The following is a 16,788-nucleotide window of genomic DNA, read 5'->3' on the forward strand; positions in this document are numbered from 1 at the left end:
TCTGTATCTGATTTAAATATATATATTGTATATAAGAAGGGCAATAGGTCTAGCACTAGTGAAAAAAGCCAGAGTTCATAATAAATACTGGAGTGCACGTCCGTCAGAGGGTCCTGTTTCACCTCTTGTATATAAATCCAGGAGAAAAGTAACAAATGGCGCCAGCACTGTTTCTTTAGAATTAGAAAATCTTTATTGAGGTGTTATCTTAGAAGGACAGCAACGTTTCGGGTCACGTAGACCCTTAGTCATGCTATGGAATGTAATGCTGCACAGCTTTAAATAGGGTAAGTACCTTAATTGCAAAACATTAACTCTATGAATGCTGGACATCAGTATCAAAGCACAAATGCTTCTACTGCCATCTGCAGGTCAGAGTTATACATTACTCCTAAACAGGTTTATGCAATATATTGTAACCATTTATAAAGAATTTTAAGTATACAAGTGCTGCATTATTAGATCATGAGATCCAAACCTAAACATTAATTACATATATATACTGTACATATCAGATATAAAATATACAAAAGACTATAGTAGAAAATATCATAAAAACAAATGGAGATCATAATCTCTGTTAAGACCTATAGGATGCAGAGTTTTGAGATGTTGGATCCACCATACCTTTCTCTTTTTTAAATTACAATTCCCTATTCCCCCCTCTCCTAAGTTTTGGGATATGATCGATTATTTGGAACCTAAGTTGGCTGACAGTGTGTCCCATTTCTAGGAAATGTGAAGAGACCGGGAGAGTTCTATCCCCACATCTAATTGAACATTTGTGGGCACTGATCCTATCTCTAATAGGGTGTATCATCTCCCCTATATAGCCCCTCCCACATGGGCATTTTAATAGGTTAACTACGAAATTAGTATCACAGGTGTAGTAACCATTAATTTCTCGAGCCTTTCTGTCATATAGTTGTGCTACATGTTTGCCTTTTATCATGGCATTGCATTGCGCAGAGTGTAGGCAGGGGTATGAGCCTTTTTTGGGGGTTGTAAGATAGGTAATTCTATTAGTATTTAACGCACCTATGTCAACTCGCGTGCAATCCTGTCCCCTGCCCGCGCACAGCCAATTCTTTATAAATGGGTACAATATATTGCATAAACCTGTTTAAGAGTAATGTATAACTCTGAACTGCAGATGGCAGTAGAAGCATTTGTGCTTTGATAATGATGTCCAGCATTCATAGTTAATGTTTTGCAATTAAGGTACTTACCCTATTTAAAGCTGTATAGCATTACATTCCATAGCATGACTAAGGGTCTACGTGACCCGAAACGTTGCTGTCCTTTTAAGATGACACCTCAATAAAGATTTTCTACTTTTAAAGAAACAGTGCTGGCGCCATTTGTTACTTTTCTCCTGTATTTATATATATATATATATATATATATATATATATATATATATATATATATATATATATATATATATATATATATATATATATATATATATATATATATATATATATATATATGTTTAAATTATGTCATTGTTAATAAACTAATGAACTTTGTAGAATTGTTCTGTCTTCCTAATCATATAAGTGTATATATATGTATTATGTGTGTGTGTGTGTGTGTGTGTGTGTGTATGTATGTATGTGTATATATATATATATATATATATATATATATATATATATATATATATATACACATACATACATAGAGAGGTGCACTCACAGGAATGAACAACTAGCTCAATACCATTGTTAGCCTGTTCTATGGTGATTTACAACCGGGGTGCGGCACTTTTTGTTTTTTATATTATATATACGTGTATATATATATATATATAAAAATAATTCACTCATTAAATTTGTACAGATCATATTAAAATGGAGACAGTAACTGTTGAACAAATAAAGGGTCTTCAGCTTGAAGCTCATGACGAGAAAATGCACCAAGAAACTGACACACGTAAGAAAATTACATTTTTGTGATGTATTTATCACTATGTGTGTGTGCCTGCATAATATTGTCTTTGTGTGATTTATTTATCACTGTGTGTGTCTGCATAATGTTGTCTGCTGTGTCTGCTGTATTTATCACTATATGTGTGTGTCTGCATAATATTGTCTGTGTGTAATGTATTTATCACTGTGTGTATGTCTGGATACTGCTGTCTGTGTGTGACGTATACGCTCCCCTGTATGCCTCAGCTCGCCTGTGGTGGGGCGAAATTACGCGCGGGCAGGAGCTGTCAATCTCCTCGGTCGGACTCGACCACGGAGATTGAATTTCGCCACCTTAGAAGTGGCGAAGAGGTTAGGGAAGCGGCGGTCTGGTGACCGCTGCTTGTTAAATTACGGCGAGCAAGTTCTTGTGAGAACTTGCAGCCGTAGGGCTTTGATAAATCGAACCCTATGTGTTTGTCTGCATAATGTTGTCTGTGTGTGATGTATTTATCACTGTGTGTGTGTCTGCATAATGTCTGTGTGTGATGTATTTATCACTGTGTGTGTGTCTGCATAATGTCTGTGTGTGATGTATTTATCACTATGTGTGTGTGTCTGCATACCATTGTCCGTGTGTTATGTATTTATCACTGTGTGTGTGTCTGCATACCATTGTCTGTGTTATGTATTTATCACTATGTGTGTGTCTGCATAATGTTGTCTGTGTGTGATGTATTTATTACTGTGTGTCTCTGCATAATTTCTTTGTGTGATTTATTTATCACTGTGTGTGTGTCTGCATTATGTTTTCTGTGTGTGATTCATTATCACTGTGTGTGTGTATATCTGCATAATATTGTCTGTGAATGATTTATTTATCACTGTGTGTGTCTGCATACAGTTGTCTGTGTGTGATGTATTTATCACTGTGTGTGTGTCTGCATACAGTTGCCTGTGTGTGATGTATTTATCACTGCCTGTGTGTGTGTGTTTGCATACAGTTACCTGTGTGTGATGTATTTATCACGGTGTGTGTGTCTGCATAATATTGTCTGTGTGTGATGTATTTATCACGGTGTGTGTGTCTGCATAATATTGTCTGTGTGTGATGTATTTATCACTATATGTGTGTCTGCATACCGTTGTCTGTATGTGATGTATTTATCACTGTGTGTCTGCATACAGTTGTCTGTGAGTGATGTATTTATCACTGTGTGTGTCTGCATAATGTTATCTGTGTGTGATGTATTTAGAACTGTGTCTGCATAATATTGTCTGTGTGTGATGTATTTATCACTGTGTGTGCCTGCATAATATTGTTTGTGTGATGTATTTATTACAGTGATAAATACATCACACACAGAAAACCTTATGCAGACACACACAGTGATAAATACATCACACACAGACAATATTATGCAGACACGGTTATAATTACATCACACACAGACAACATTATGCAGACAGACACACAGTGCGTCTGCATAATATTGTCTGTGTGGGATGCATTTATCACTGTGTTTGCATAGTGTGGTTTGTGTGTGATGTATTTATCACTGTGCGTGTCTCTACATAATGTTGTCTGTGTGTGATGTATTTATCACTGTGTGTGTGTGTCTGCATAATATTGTTGGTGTGTGATGTATTTGTCACTCTGTGTGTCTGCATACCTTTGTCTGTGTGTAATATATTTATCACGTTGTATTGTGTGTGTGATATATTTATGACAGAGTGTGTGTCTGTATACATTTGTTTCTGTGTGATGTATTTATCACAATGTGTGTTTGTGTGTCTGCATACTGTTGTTGGTACGTGATATATTTATCACTGTGCATGTCTGCATACCTTTGTGTGTGTGATGTATTTATCACATTGTATGTGTGTCTGCATAGCTTTGTGTGTGATGTATTTATCACTGTGTGTGTGAATAATACTGTCTTTGTGTGATGTATTTATCACTGTGTGTGTGTCTGCATAATATTGTCTTTATGTGATGTATTTATCACTATGTGTGTGTTTGCATATCGTTGTCTGTGTGTGATGTATTTATCACTATATGTGTGTCTGCATACCGTTGTCTGTCTGATGTATTTATCACTGTGTGTGTGTCTACATACCGTTGTCTGTATGTGATGTATTTATCACTGTGTGTCTGCATACAGTTGTCTGTGAGTGATGTATTTATCACTGTGTGTGTCTGCATAATGTTATCTGTGTGTGATGTATTTAGAACTGTGTCTGCATAATATTGTCTGTGTGTGATGTATTTATCACTGTGTGTGCCTGCATAATATTGTTTGTGTGATGTATTTATTACAGTGATAAATACATCACACACAGAAAACCTTATGCAGACACACACAGTGATAAATACATCACACACAGACAATATTATGCAGACACGGTTATAATTACATCACACACAGACAACATTATGCAGACAGACACACAGTGCGTCTGCATAATATTGTCTGTGTGGGATGCATTTATCACTGTGTTTGCATAGTGTGGTTTGTGTGTGATGTATTTATCACTGTGCGTGTCTCTACATAATGTTGTCTGTGTGTGATGTATTTATCACTGTGTGTGTGTGTCTGCATAATATTGTTGGTGTGTGATGTATTTGTCACTCTGTGTGTCTGCATACCTTTGTCTGTGTGTAATATATTTATCACGTTGTATTGTGTGTGTGATATATTTATGACAGAGTGTGTGTCTGTATACATTTGTTTCTGTGTGATGTATTTATCACAATGTGTGTTTGTGTGTCTGCATACTGTTGTTGGTACGTGATATATTTATCACTGTGCATGTCTGCATACCTTTGTGTGTGTGATGTATTTATCACATTGTATGTGTGTCTGCATAGCTTTGTGTGTGATGTATTTATCACTGTGTGTGTGAATAATACTGTCTTTGTGTGATGTATTTATCACTGTGTGTGTGTCTGCATAATATTGTCTTTATGTGATGTATTTATCACTATGTGTGTGTTTGCATATCGTTGTCTGTGTGTGATGTATTTATCACTGTGTGTGTCTGCATACAGTTGTCTGTGTTTGATGTTTTTATCACGTTGTATTGTGTATGTGATATATTTATCTGTAGTGTAAAGTAATATAAAAATGTAATAAAGCATGGTGCAATCTGTAGTGTAAAGTAATATAAAAATGTAATAAAGCATGTTGCAATCTGTAGTGTAAAGTAATATAAAAATGTAACAAAGCATGGTGCAATCCGTAGTGTAAAGTAATATAAAAATGTAATAAAGCATGGTGCAATCTGTAGTGTAAAGTAATATAAAAAATGTAATAAAGCATGGTGCAATCCTTAGTGTAAAGTAATATAAAAATGTAATAAAGCATGGTGCAATCTGTAGTGTAAAGTAATATAAAAATGTAATAAAGCATGGTGCAATCTGTAGTGTAAAGTAATATAAAAATGTAATAAAGCATGGTGCAATCCGTAGTGTAAAGTAATATAAAAATGTAATAAAGCATGGTGCAATCTGTAGTGTAAAGTAATATAAAAATGTAATAAAGCATGGTGCAATCCGTAGTGTAAAGTAATATAAAAATGTAATAAAGCATGGTGCAATCTGTAGTGTAAAGTAATATAAAAATGTAATAAAGCATGGTGCAATCCGTAGTGTAAAGTAATATAAAAATGTAATAAAGCATGGTGCAATCCGTAGTGTAAAGTAATATAAAAATGTAATAAAGCATGGTGCAATCTGTAGTGTAAAGTAATATAAAAATGTAATAAAGCATGGTGCAATCTGTAGTGTAAAGTAATATAAAAAATGTAATAAAGCATGGTGCAATCCTTAGTGTAAAGTAATATAAAAATGTAATAAAGCATGGTGCAATCTGTAGTGTAAAGTAATATAAAAATGTAATAAAGCATGGTGCAATCCGTAGTGTAAAGTAATATAAAAATGTAATAAAGCATGGTGCAATCCGTAGTGTAAAGTAATATAAAAATGTAATAAAGCATGGTGCAATCCGTAGTGTAAAGTAATATAAAATGTAATAAAGCCTGGTGCAATCCGTAGTGTAAAGTAATATAAAAATGTAATAAAGCATGGTGCAATCTGTAGTGTAAAGTAATATAAAAATGTAATAAAGCCTGGTGCAATCCGTAGTGTAAAGTAATATAAAATGTAATAAAGCCTGGTGCAATCCGTAGTGTAAAGTAATATAAAAATGTAATAAAGCATGGTGCAATCTGTAGTGTAAAGTAATATAAAAATGTAATAAAGCATGGTGCAATCCGTAGTGTAAAGTAATATAAAAATGTAATAAAGCATGGTGCAATCTGTAGTGTAAAGTAATATAAAAATGTAATAAAGCATGGTGCAATCCGTAGTGTAAAGTAATATAAAATGTAATAAAGCATGGTGCAATCTGTAGTGTAAAGTAATATAAAAATGTAATAAAGCATGGTGCAATCCGTAGTGTAAAGTAATATAAAAATGTAATAAAGCATGGTGCAATCCGTAGTGTAAAGTAATATAAAAATGTAATAAAGCATGGTGCAATCCGTAGTGTAAAGTAATATAAAAATGTAATAAAGCATGGTGCAATCCGTAGTGTAAAGTAATATTAAAATGTAATAAAGCATGGTGCAATCCGTAGTGTAAAGTAATATAAAAATGTAATAAAGCATGGTGCAATCCGTAGTGTAAAGTAATATAAAAATGTAATAAAGCATGGTGCAATCCGTAGTGTAAAGTAATATAAAAATGTAATAAAGCATGGTGCAATCCGTAGTGTAAAGTAATATAAAAATGTAATAAAGCATGGTGCAATCCGTAGTGTAAAGTAATATAAAAATGTAATAAAGCATGGTGCAATCTGTAGTGTAAAGTAATATAAAAATGTAATAAAGCATGGTGCAATCCGTAGTGTAAAGTAATATAAAAATGTAATAAAGCATGGTGCAATCTGTAGTGTAAAGTAATATAAAAATGTAATAAAGCATGGTGCAATCTGTAGTGTAAAGTAATATAAAATAAAGTGCTACGTTGCACTGAGCTTGTCTCTCCTTTACATACAGACATGCAGGAGGACACCCCTTAGAGACGTAAGGCAAAATGTGCCTGTCTGTAATCTTGTGAGAGATCTTGCAGTGCTGGAGGATCGTTTTAGATCAACTCATTTAAGTGGAGAGTTTTATGGGAGACATCTCTCTGGGACTTCCAGGTTCGACCCTTTTTCTTATAGCATTCAGTGAGTTCAGCCCCTGTGAAGTCAGCACTGTAATTTCTCTCCAAGTAGAATATTTTATCATCAGGCCTTAGACAGACCACATTATTTGTTTATATTTTTTCCAGGTGAAATTATTGAAGACACATCAGTTGTTGAACAAGTTGAGGATTTGACTGTAATACAGCCCCTGGTGACTCGGGATCAGAAGACTGATGAGAATACAGATACAGGTGAGTGTTTTTAATGTCTAATCATTTTTTCATGTAAAGGTTAAATACAGAAGTCAGGAAGCAGTGGTCTTCTTAACTCTTTTATCACCTCAGAGGTGGGGGATTTAGACTATCCATGACTGACTTGCTCAGGATAACTGGTGGTTTCTAAGGCTTAAAGGAAATGAAATCAAGGGGTCTGAATACTAATTCCCCCCCTCACCCATGCAGCTCCATTAAAGGGCCAGTATACACTGATATCACAGATCTATATACTAATAGTAAATGCACTAACTAATGAAATAAGACATATATATATATAGATATTAAAATACAATACATTTCCTTCTTAATATGAGGAGAGTCCACGGCATCATTCCTTACTGTTGGGAATACTGAACCTGGCCACCAGGAAGAGACAAAGACATCCTTCCCCCTACTTCCCTCATATCCCAGTCATTGTTTGCCTTTCGTCACAGGAGGTCTGCAGAGAAGTGTCAGAACATTCTGAGTAGTTCCTTATGAAGGGTATCTACCCTTCGAAATGGGACTGGAGTTTTAAGTAGTCTTGTCAGCCTCTTAGTGAGAGCATTGATGAAAGTTAGAGTCTGGAGATGCAGGGTGAAGTCTTTCTGCGAACCCATCCAGACGCGTATTAACAGCTCCTAATCAGTGTTGACAAGTTTCACTGCCTGCTTTCATCCCTCAAGTCCATGTCATGTGCGATGCTACAGACTGTCAAACTTGAGAGGCTGTGTTCCTGTTCCACGGCATAGATTCCGGTAAGATTGTTTCAGTTTTTATATACATATGATAACGCAAGAAGACAGGCACAGTGTGGATCCTTTTATCTGTGTGGAATCAAGGTTTAATATCTCCTGAAGGGGATTATTGAACAGAGTGGAATTAATCACATAATTTTATTACTATGATTATGCTGCGACATGTGTGAGATGAGGCTCAGGCAGATATGGAACATACCGGTTTTACTTTCGTTTTGGTAAGCTGCGCAGCCTGAGAAGGCTTGGCGCACTTTTTCCTATAGCAGGGGCGGTCCTGCATTGTGCAGCAGCACCATGTGACCGGGTGTGGTCACACTGATTTCCTTCTTTCCTGACCGTGTGGTTTACAGGAGACGAAGCAGTTTTTCTCTGGGCCTGGGTCATAGGAGGTGGTGAGTGCCCCAGCCATTGGGGATATAAAGGTGCCGTTTTATCTTATTAATAATAGTCTGCTTTATAAGTGTAAGCTATGGAGGATTCTGACGCGTTAGAGGGTACCCCCTCTTTACCTAAGTCTAATACCTGTTTATATTGTGAGGAGGGCACGGTATACCCGCCTGCTCAATTATGTTCCACATGCCTTGATAATTTAATCATATTCAAAAAGGTTAATATGTTTAGTTCCACTGAGCCGCCCACCTCTGAGGAGTCTCCGTCCCATGAGGTGCGCACCCTACAGTCATCTCCCAAATACATAGGCAGCTTCCTGTAGCACTCCTAATCCTCCATCTGGAGGGGCCCTTTTACCGCCAGATTTTGCAGCGCAGTTGCAAGCAGCAGTGTTTGCGGCCTTAAGTGCTTTACCTCGCTCTGCTATGCGCAAGCGAAAGGTTAAATATTGCTATCCTTTCCAGGGGTCATCTGCTAGCTTGTTGGATTTATCTGATACTAGATTATCCGCTGATGAAGACGCCTCTGATACTTGAGAGGATGCACTTTCTGGGTCGGAATCTGCTGCCTCTAGGCCTCCAGCTAGGGAGGAACCAGACTTTAGATTTAAAATTTAACATTTACGCTTTCTGCTAAAGGAAGTTTTGGCTACTTTAGAGGTCCCTAAGCCTAAATTGCCTGAGTAACCTTTAATTCCTAAATTAGATAAGGTCTACGAGGACAGGGTTGTACCACAGACTTTCCCGGTTCCTGTAAAGATGGCGAACATTATTAAGAATGAATGGGAAAGACTTGGTTCTTCATTTTCCCCTTCTTCTTCCTTTAAGAAATTATTACCGGTTCCGGACTCTCAATTGGAGTCGTGGGGTTCCATCCCCAAGGTGGATGGCACTATCTCCACACTTGCTAAGCACACTACTATCCAGCTTGAGGATAGTTTGTTGTTCAAAGAGCCCATGGATAAGAAGATATAAACTCTGTTAAGAAAGATGTTTAAACATACGAGATATTTGTTTCAACTGGCAGCGGCTGTTGCTGTGGTTGCTGGAGTGACTACCTACTGGTGCGACTCCTTATCGGAGTTGATCGAGGTGGAGGTTCCCCTCGACGTGATACAGGAAATAATTAAAGTCTTAAGGGTAGCTAATTCTTTTATTTGTGATGCAAATATGCAAATTATTTGCCTGAATGCTAAGGCTTTAGGTTTTTTGTTCAAGCCCGTAGGGCACTATGGCTGAAGTCCTGGTCTGCGGACATGACTTTGAAGTCAAGACTTCTTTCCCTCCCATCCGGCATGGGTGCTTTTTTACCGCAGGATAAGAAGAACAAACCTAAAGGACAAGGTCCTAATTTTCGTTCCTTTCGTTCGGATAAATCCCAATGTCAGCAGCCCTCTGCAAAGCCCGAGCAGTCCAAGGAAACTTGAAAGCTGGCTCAGTCCTGGAATAAATCCAAGAAAAACAAGAAGCCCGCTGAGACAAAGTCGGCATGAAGGGGCGGCCCCCGTACCGGCTATGGATCTGGTAGGGGGCAGACTGTTGCTCTTTTTGGACGCTTGGTTTGGGGACGTACAGGATCTGTGGGTTCTGGAGGTCATCGCTCAGGGATACAGGATAGCTTTCAAGTCTCATCCACCCAGGGGCAGATTCCTCTTGTCAAACCTGTCTTCAAGGCTGGAAAAAAGAGAAGCCTTTGTGGGGTGCATGAGGGATCTCTCCTCCCTAGGAGTCATTGTACCAGTTCCTCTTGCGGAAAGAGGTCTGGGATACTATTTAAACCTGTTTGTGGTGCCGAAAAGGAAGGAACCTTCCGCCCGATTCTGGACCTAAAGTGTTTAAACAAATTTCTATCTGTCCCCTTGTTCAAGATGGAGACAATAAGGTCCATATTTCCTTTAGTTCAGGAAGGACAGTTCATGACAACTATAGATCTGAAGGATGCTTACCTTCACATTCCTATACACAAAGAACACTTCAGGTTCCTAAGGTTTGTGTTTCTGGACCAACACTTCCAGTTTATTGCACTTCCATTTGATCTAGCTACTGCTCCAAGAGTTTTTACGAAAGTTCTGGGGGCTCTACTGGCAGTGGCCAGAACCAGAGGTATAGCAGTAGAACCATACTTGGATGACATTATGGTTCAGGCACCCTCCTGTCATCTGGCAGAGGTCCATTTGAAGGGTCTTCTACTTCTTCTTCGATCTCATGGATAGAAGATAAATTTAAAAAAGAGTTTTCTTACTCCCAGTACCAGGGTAGAATTCCTGTGTACCGTAATAGACTCCATATCCATGAGGATTTTTCTTACAGACCAGAGACGTCGCAAACTAACTTCTGCTTGTCTTGCCCTCCAGACCTCCTTAAGGCCCTCTGTGGCTCGGTGTATGGAGGTGATTGTTCTCACGGTGTCCTGCAGACGCAAGTCTATCAAGATGGGGTGCTGTTTGGGGTGTCAGGAAGGCACAGGGCCTGTGGACTCAAGAGGAATTTCTCCTCCCGATCAACATTTTGGAACTTTGAGCAATCTTCAATGCTCAGAAGGCTTGGCCCCTTCTGGGTTCGTCCCAGTTTATTATATTCCAATCAGACAACATAACCTCGGTGGCTTACATCAACCATCATGGGGGAACGAGGAGCTCCCTAGCAATGAGGGAAGTAGCTTGGATTCTGGAATGGGGGGGAGGCCCACAACTGCTCGCTGTCAGCGATCCACATTCCAGGTGTGGACAACTGGGAAGCGGATTTCCTCAGCCGACAATCCTTTCACTTGGAAGAATGGTCTCTCCATCTCGAGGTGTTAGCGGAGATTTGCAACAGATGGGAGACGCCGGAGATAGATCTCATGGCGCCTCGCCTTAATTCCAAGCTAACCAGATATGGGTCGCGGTCCAGGGATCCTCAGGCGGAGCTAATAGATGCATTAGCAGTGCCTTGGAGGTTCAATCCAGTTTACATTTTGCCACCGTTACCACTTCTCCCTCGTGTAGTGGCCCGCATCAAGCAGGAGCAAGCTTCAGTGATACAGATTGCTCCATCGTGGCCGCAAAGGATGTGGTTCTCTGACCTGGTGGGGATGTCCTCATCTCTTCCATGGAGGTTACCTTGTCGCAGGGATCTCCTGGAACAGGGTCCTTTTGTTAATCGAAAATTTAGATTCTCTGAGGCTGACTGAGTGGAGTTTGAAGGCTTTGTCTTAGCCAAGAGGGTTTTCTCTGAGAGGGTTATTGACACTCTCATTTAGGCTTGTAAGCCTGTTACTGATCGCATCTACCATAAGGTGTGGAGAGCTTACTTGTTCTGGTGTGAAGAGCGTGGCTTCGCCTGGCATAAGGTCAAGGCTGCCAGGATTCTCTCCTTTCTCCAGGAGGATCTGGAGAAGGGCCTTTCTGCCAGTTCCCTGAGGGGACAGATTTCGTTACTTTTTGTTTTGCTGCACAATAGGCTTGCAGAACTTCCTGACGTGCAATCCTTCGTTAAGGCTCTGATCAGGATCAGACCTGTGTTTAGATTTAACGCTCCACCTTGGAGTTTGAATCTTGTTCTTAAGTTTTTGGAACGGGCTCCATGTGAGCCTATGCATTCGGTTGACATTAAATTGTTGTCCTGGAATGTTCTTTTTCTATTGGCTATTGCGTCGGCACGCAGAGTTTCTGAAATGGCTGCCTTGCAATGTGAGCCTCCTTATCTGGTGTTACACACTTATAAGGCTGTCCTATGTACCCGCCTGGGTTTTCTTCCTAAGGTCGTGTCTGATTGTAACATCAATCAGGAGATTGTGATTTCTTCCTTGTCTCATAATCCTTCTTCTTTCGAAGGAACATTTACTTCATAATTTGGATGTGGTTCGAGCTTTGAAGTTTTATCTTCAAGCTACTATGGATTTTAGACAAACTTCGACCTTGTTTGTTATCTACTCTGGGAAGCGTAAGGGTCTGAAGGCCTCTTCTACTTCCTTATGTTTTTGGTTGAGGAGTGTTATACGCTTCGCTTACGAGTCAGCGGGACTTAGACCTCAGAGGATTACGGCTCATTCCACTAGAGCGGTGGCTTCCTCTTGGGCTTTTAAGAACGAGGCCTCTATGGATCAGATTTGTAAGGTGGCTACCTGATCCTCCTTACATACTTTTTCATAATTCTACAAATTTGACGTTTTTGTTTCGTGCTGCCCTCAGATTAGGGTCCGCATTTTCTCTACCCCTCCTGTATACTCCGATGAGCGGACCAAAATTAGTTTTCTCTTCCGGCACCATTTATACCCTGATATTTCTCCTACTGTTCCTTGTTCCCTTGGCAGAATGACTGGGATATGAGGGAAGTAGGGGGAGTATTTAAGCATTTGTCTGGGGTGTCTTTGCCTCCTCCTGGTGACCAGGTTCAGTATTCCCAACAGTAAGGAATGATGCCATGGACTCTCCTCATACAGAAGGAAATTAAATTATCAGGTAAGCATAATTATGTTTTTGTAGTTTTTACCTTTTTATTTCCCTCTCCTGAAATAACTCTAGACATTGCTGGCACTTCCCTAAGAAAGGGCTGAGCTGTGCTTGAGGCTAGCACGCTCACCCTCCAAACATAGGCCATATGCAAATCCACACTTGTGGGAGTGGAGTTTAGTGTGATGAGGTTAGAAGATTCTACTAACATGTCTGAGAACAAAAGGGATTCTGTCTTGCCTTGGTATAGTAAAAGTTATTGGTACCAGGTTTGAGGAGATTTAATCACCTGAAATGGAGATCAGGAGTTCAGGGCACTATTTGCTCCTTAAACTCTTTGTACTGTGAGTAGTGGAAAATACTTTTGACTAAAATAAATCAAGCAAGAGGCAGATGGTAATTCGCAAGATGAGTGACACCCCCACAGTCATGTGGTCGTCATTTGCACTAAATAAATTCTACAAATGTAGACCATGTGTCGTCATTCATGCTTAAGGGATTAATAGAGAGATAAAAAGTTCCAAGTTATTATTCTAAATAATAGAGTAGAAAGTACAATATGATTCCTCCAATTGTTTTGCTTCTTCATGTTTGTCAGAGGAGCAGTTGGTTTTTAGTCTTGTTCTGTCTAGTAGGACAGATATGATTACTTCCTCTTGGTTACAATTTCCTCAGCAAGTCTTGTAATGCCTCAGATATTCAGAAGCTGAAAAGGTTACATACACAAGAAGAGTATTTAAAATGGGTTTGTAGTTGTTATATGATCAAAAGGCTTGATTAAAGGGACAGTCTACTCCAGAATTGTTATTGTTTAAAAAGATAACCCCTTTATTACACATTCCCTAGTTTTGCATAATCAACACAGCCGTTAATTAATATTAATACACTTTTTACATCTGTGATTACCTTGTATCTATGCCACTGAAGACTGCCCCCTTATTTCAGTTCTTTGGACAGACTTGCATTTTAGCCAATCAGTGCCCTCTCATAAGTAACTCCATGGGCGTGAGCACAATGTTATCTATATGACACACATGAACTAACGCCCCCTAGCTGTGAAAACCTGTCATGCAGTTAGATATCAGGCGGCCTTCAAGGGCTTAGAAATTAGCATATGAGCCTAGCTAGGTTTAGCTTTCAACTACGAATACCAAGAGAACAAAGCAAATTTGATGTTAAAAGTAGATTGGAAAGTTGTTTAAAATGACTGCCCTATCTGAATCATAAACATTCATTTTGACTAGTCTGTCCCTTTAATGAATCCACAAAGCTTTCTTAAGATTCCCAAGTGCTCTGGTCTGTTTATTCCAAATGGCCACCTCCCACTCAGTGTACAAGACTCTTGTCCAGTAAAACTCCCTGCCTTTCTTTCTTTTCCCTAATATTAATAGCTTACAGAGAACACCTGGTCCAGGAAAACTGTAGTCTGAAATGCTTCTGAGTGAGACAAACTCACCAGGTCTTCCAAGATTTTGATAGATATTGTCCTTTTAATAAACTGCCATTTATTTCTCAATCATTTCAGCTTTTTTTCAACTAGTTATTTACATTTAAACCCAGTGGAACATGGTACACAGTTTATTGCAGTGCATACTTGTTATGTAGTAATTATATTGTCTACAAAATATTTTGGGACATAACAACAAATAAAAAATGTAATTGGCAAGAGTCCATGAGCTAGTGATGTATGGGATATACAATCCTACCAGGAGGGGAAAAGGTTCCCAAACCTCAAAATGCCTATAAATACACCCCTCACCACACCCACAATTCAGTTTTACAAACTTTGCCTCCTATGGAGGTGGTGAAGTAAGTTTGCGCTAAGATTTCTTCGTTGATTTGCGCTTCTCAGCTTTTTTGAAGCCCGATTCCTCTCAGAGTACAGTGAATGTCAGAGGGATGCGAAGGGAGTAGCACCAATTGAATGCAATGGTTTTCCTCACAGGGATCTATTTTATAGGTTATCTGTTATCGTCGTAGAGATTCATCTCCTACCTCCCTTTTTTAGATCGACGATATACTCTCATATTCCATTATCTCTACTGATAACTGTTTCAGTACTGGTTTGGCTATCTGTTATATGTGGATGGGTGTCTTCAGGTAAGTATGTTTTCATTACTTAAGACACTCTCAGCTATGGTTTGGCACTTTATGTATTTTATAAAGTTCTAAATATATGTATTTTTTTTTTGTATTTATATGTCTTTATTAAGTTTTAAATATAATACAGTACATTAGTTAGCACGTACAATTAATAAGCAAATCATATAGAGAGTTGTATTACTTATACAGTACATCTAGCTTGATGAAACAACCAATGCACTTCTTAATTAAGATATCAAAAGACTGATTAACCAAACAAAACCATTTAACCGAACTATTTAACCTACCGAATCTCATTCATGTGAATACAGTGTCATAACACAAGAACCCACTGCACGGCATGTCCCTATTTAATTTCCTCCTGTCTGGTACTTATTCATTGGGTCATTCTCAAGTCTGTTTACCTCTCGGTCCCTAGGATAGTGTAATGGTGAGGGGAAAGTCAATACTTATGTGGCGCATCTGTCTATCATAAGTCAAGTGTTATCTTTCTCATGTCACACTTGCATCTTGTGAGCACGTCCTAATGTTAAGGGGCATCTTGTGTTGTATATCATCCCATATAAATTTTAGGTCATGAAAGAAAGCTAGTTTGTTAGTTTTAAAATATCCATATTCCTCCATTAACAGGGTGTCTTTCATAAGGGCTGACCATTCCTTAAGTGATGGGCATGTTTGAGATTTCCATCTCCGAGCTATTAGTAGTCTAGCTGTATTTAATGTTAAATATTGTTCAAAGAAAAAGACTGCTCAGTATTATTGCTGTACAAACCACTTTATATGATATGAAAGTTCATAGGTGAAACCGACTCTATCAATGAGTCCCACTAATGCGGATGTCACCTTTCACAAACGATACAAATAACTTGCAGGTAAGGACTCACCCAGATAATGCCCTCTCAGTGTGGAACAATCTCCTAATCTCCAGTTACAAATTGCAATGCAATCTTGAATCCACCGAGCATCTGTATGCATGCAGAGCTATAATCCAGGGCCTCCCAGAATGCCAGTGTAATTCCGGTAAGTCGGCGTATACTACCACTGTTGCTGGGGCTCTCCAAACCCCTATTAGCAAAGTCACAGAGAAGAAACAGAATTCGCAGCAGTGGTGTAAAAGAGAACCGGGAGAGATTGGCAGGTAAAATAGTAATTTATTACATATCCAAAACGTACATATAATTACAGGCACAGCAAACAAACCCCGCTGACGCGTTTCCCGCTTCACAAGCGGTTCATCAGAACTGGGAGAAAAAGTGTTACAAGCAGCTGTTAAATCTCAGGTAACAAAGTTTAATAGCCAATGTTTGCATTTGACTTTTATATTAATTTGGCTACATTTCTCCAACATAGGTGTGTCCGGTCCACGGCGTCATCCTTACTTGTGGGATATTCTCTTCCCCAACAGGAAATGGCAAAGAGCCCAGCAAAGCTGGTCACATGATCCCTCCTAGGCTCCACCTTCCCCAGTCATTCTCTTTGCCGTTGTACAGGCAACATCTCCACGGAGATGGCTTAGAGTTTTTTGGTGTTTAACTGTAGTTTTTATTATTCAATCAAGAGTTTGTTATTTTAAAATAGTGCTGGTATGTACTATTTACTCTGAAACAGAAAGGTGATGAAGATTTCTGTTTGTAAGAGGAAAATGATTTTAGCAACCGTTACTAAAATCGATGGCTGTTTCCACACAGGACTGTTGAGAGGAATTAACTTCAGTTGGGGGAAACAGTGAGCAGACTTTTGCTGCTT

General features: G+C 38.9%; 1 protein-coding gene across 1 annotated transcript in view; it reads left to right on the forward strand.

Annotated features, from left to right (window-relative positions):
* Positions 1-16,788, forward strand: part of LOC128639721 (oocyte zinc finger protein XlCOF7.1) — a gene marked incomplete in the record, with an annotated part of 926,940 nt that overhangs the window by 845,674 nt on the left and 64,478 nt on the right. The window contains 2 exon segments of the mRNA XM_053691835.1: positions 1,846-1,938; positions 7,252-7,356. Coding sequence (XP_053547810.1) covers positions 1,846-1,938; positions 7,252-7,356 — 198 coding nt within the window.

This window comes from Bombina bombina, chromosome 9, assembly GCF_027579735.1.
Source record: "Bombina bombina isolate aBomBom1 chromosome 9, aBomBom1.pri, whole genome shotgun sequence".
Taxonomy (NCBI): Eukaryota; Metazoa; Chordata; class Amphibia; order Anura; family Bombinatoridae; genus Bombina; species Bombina bombina.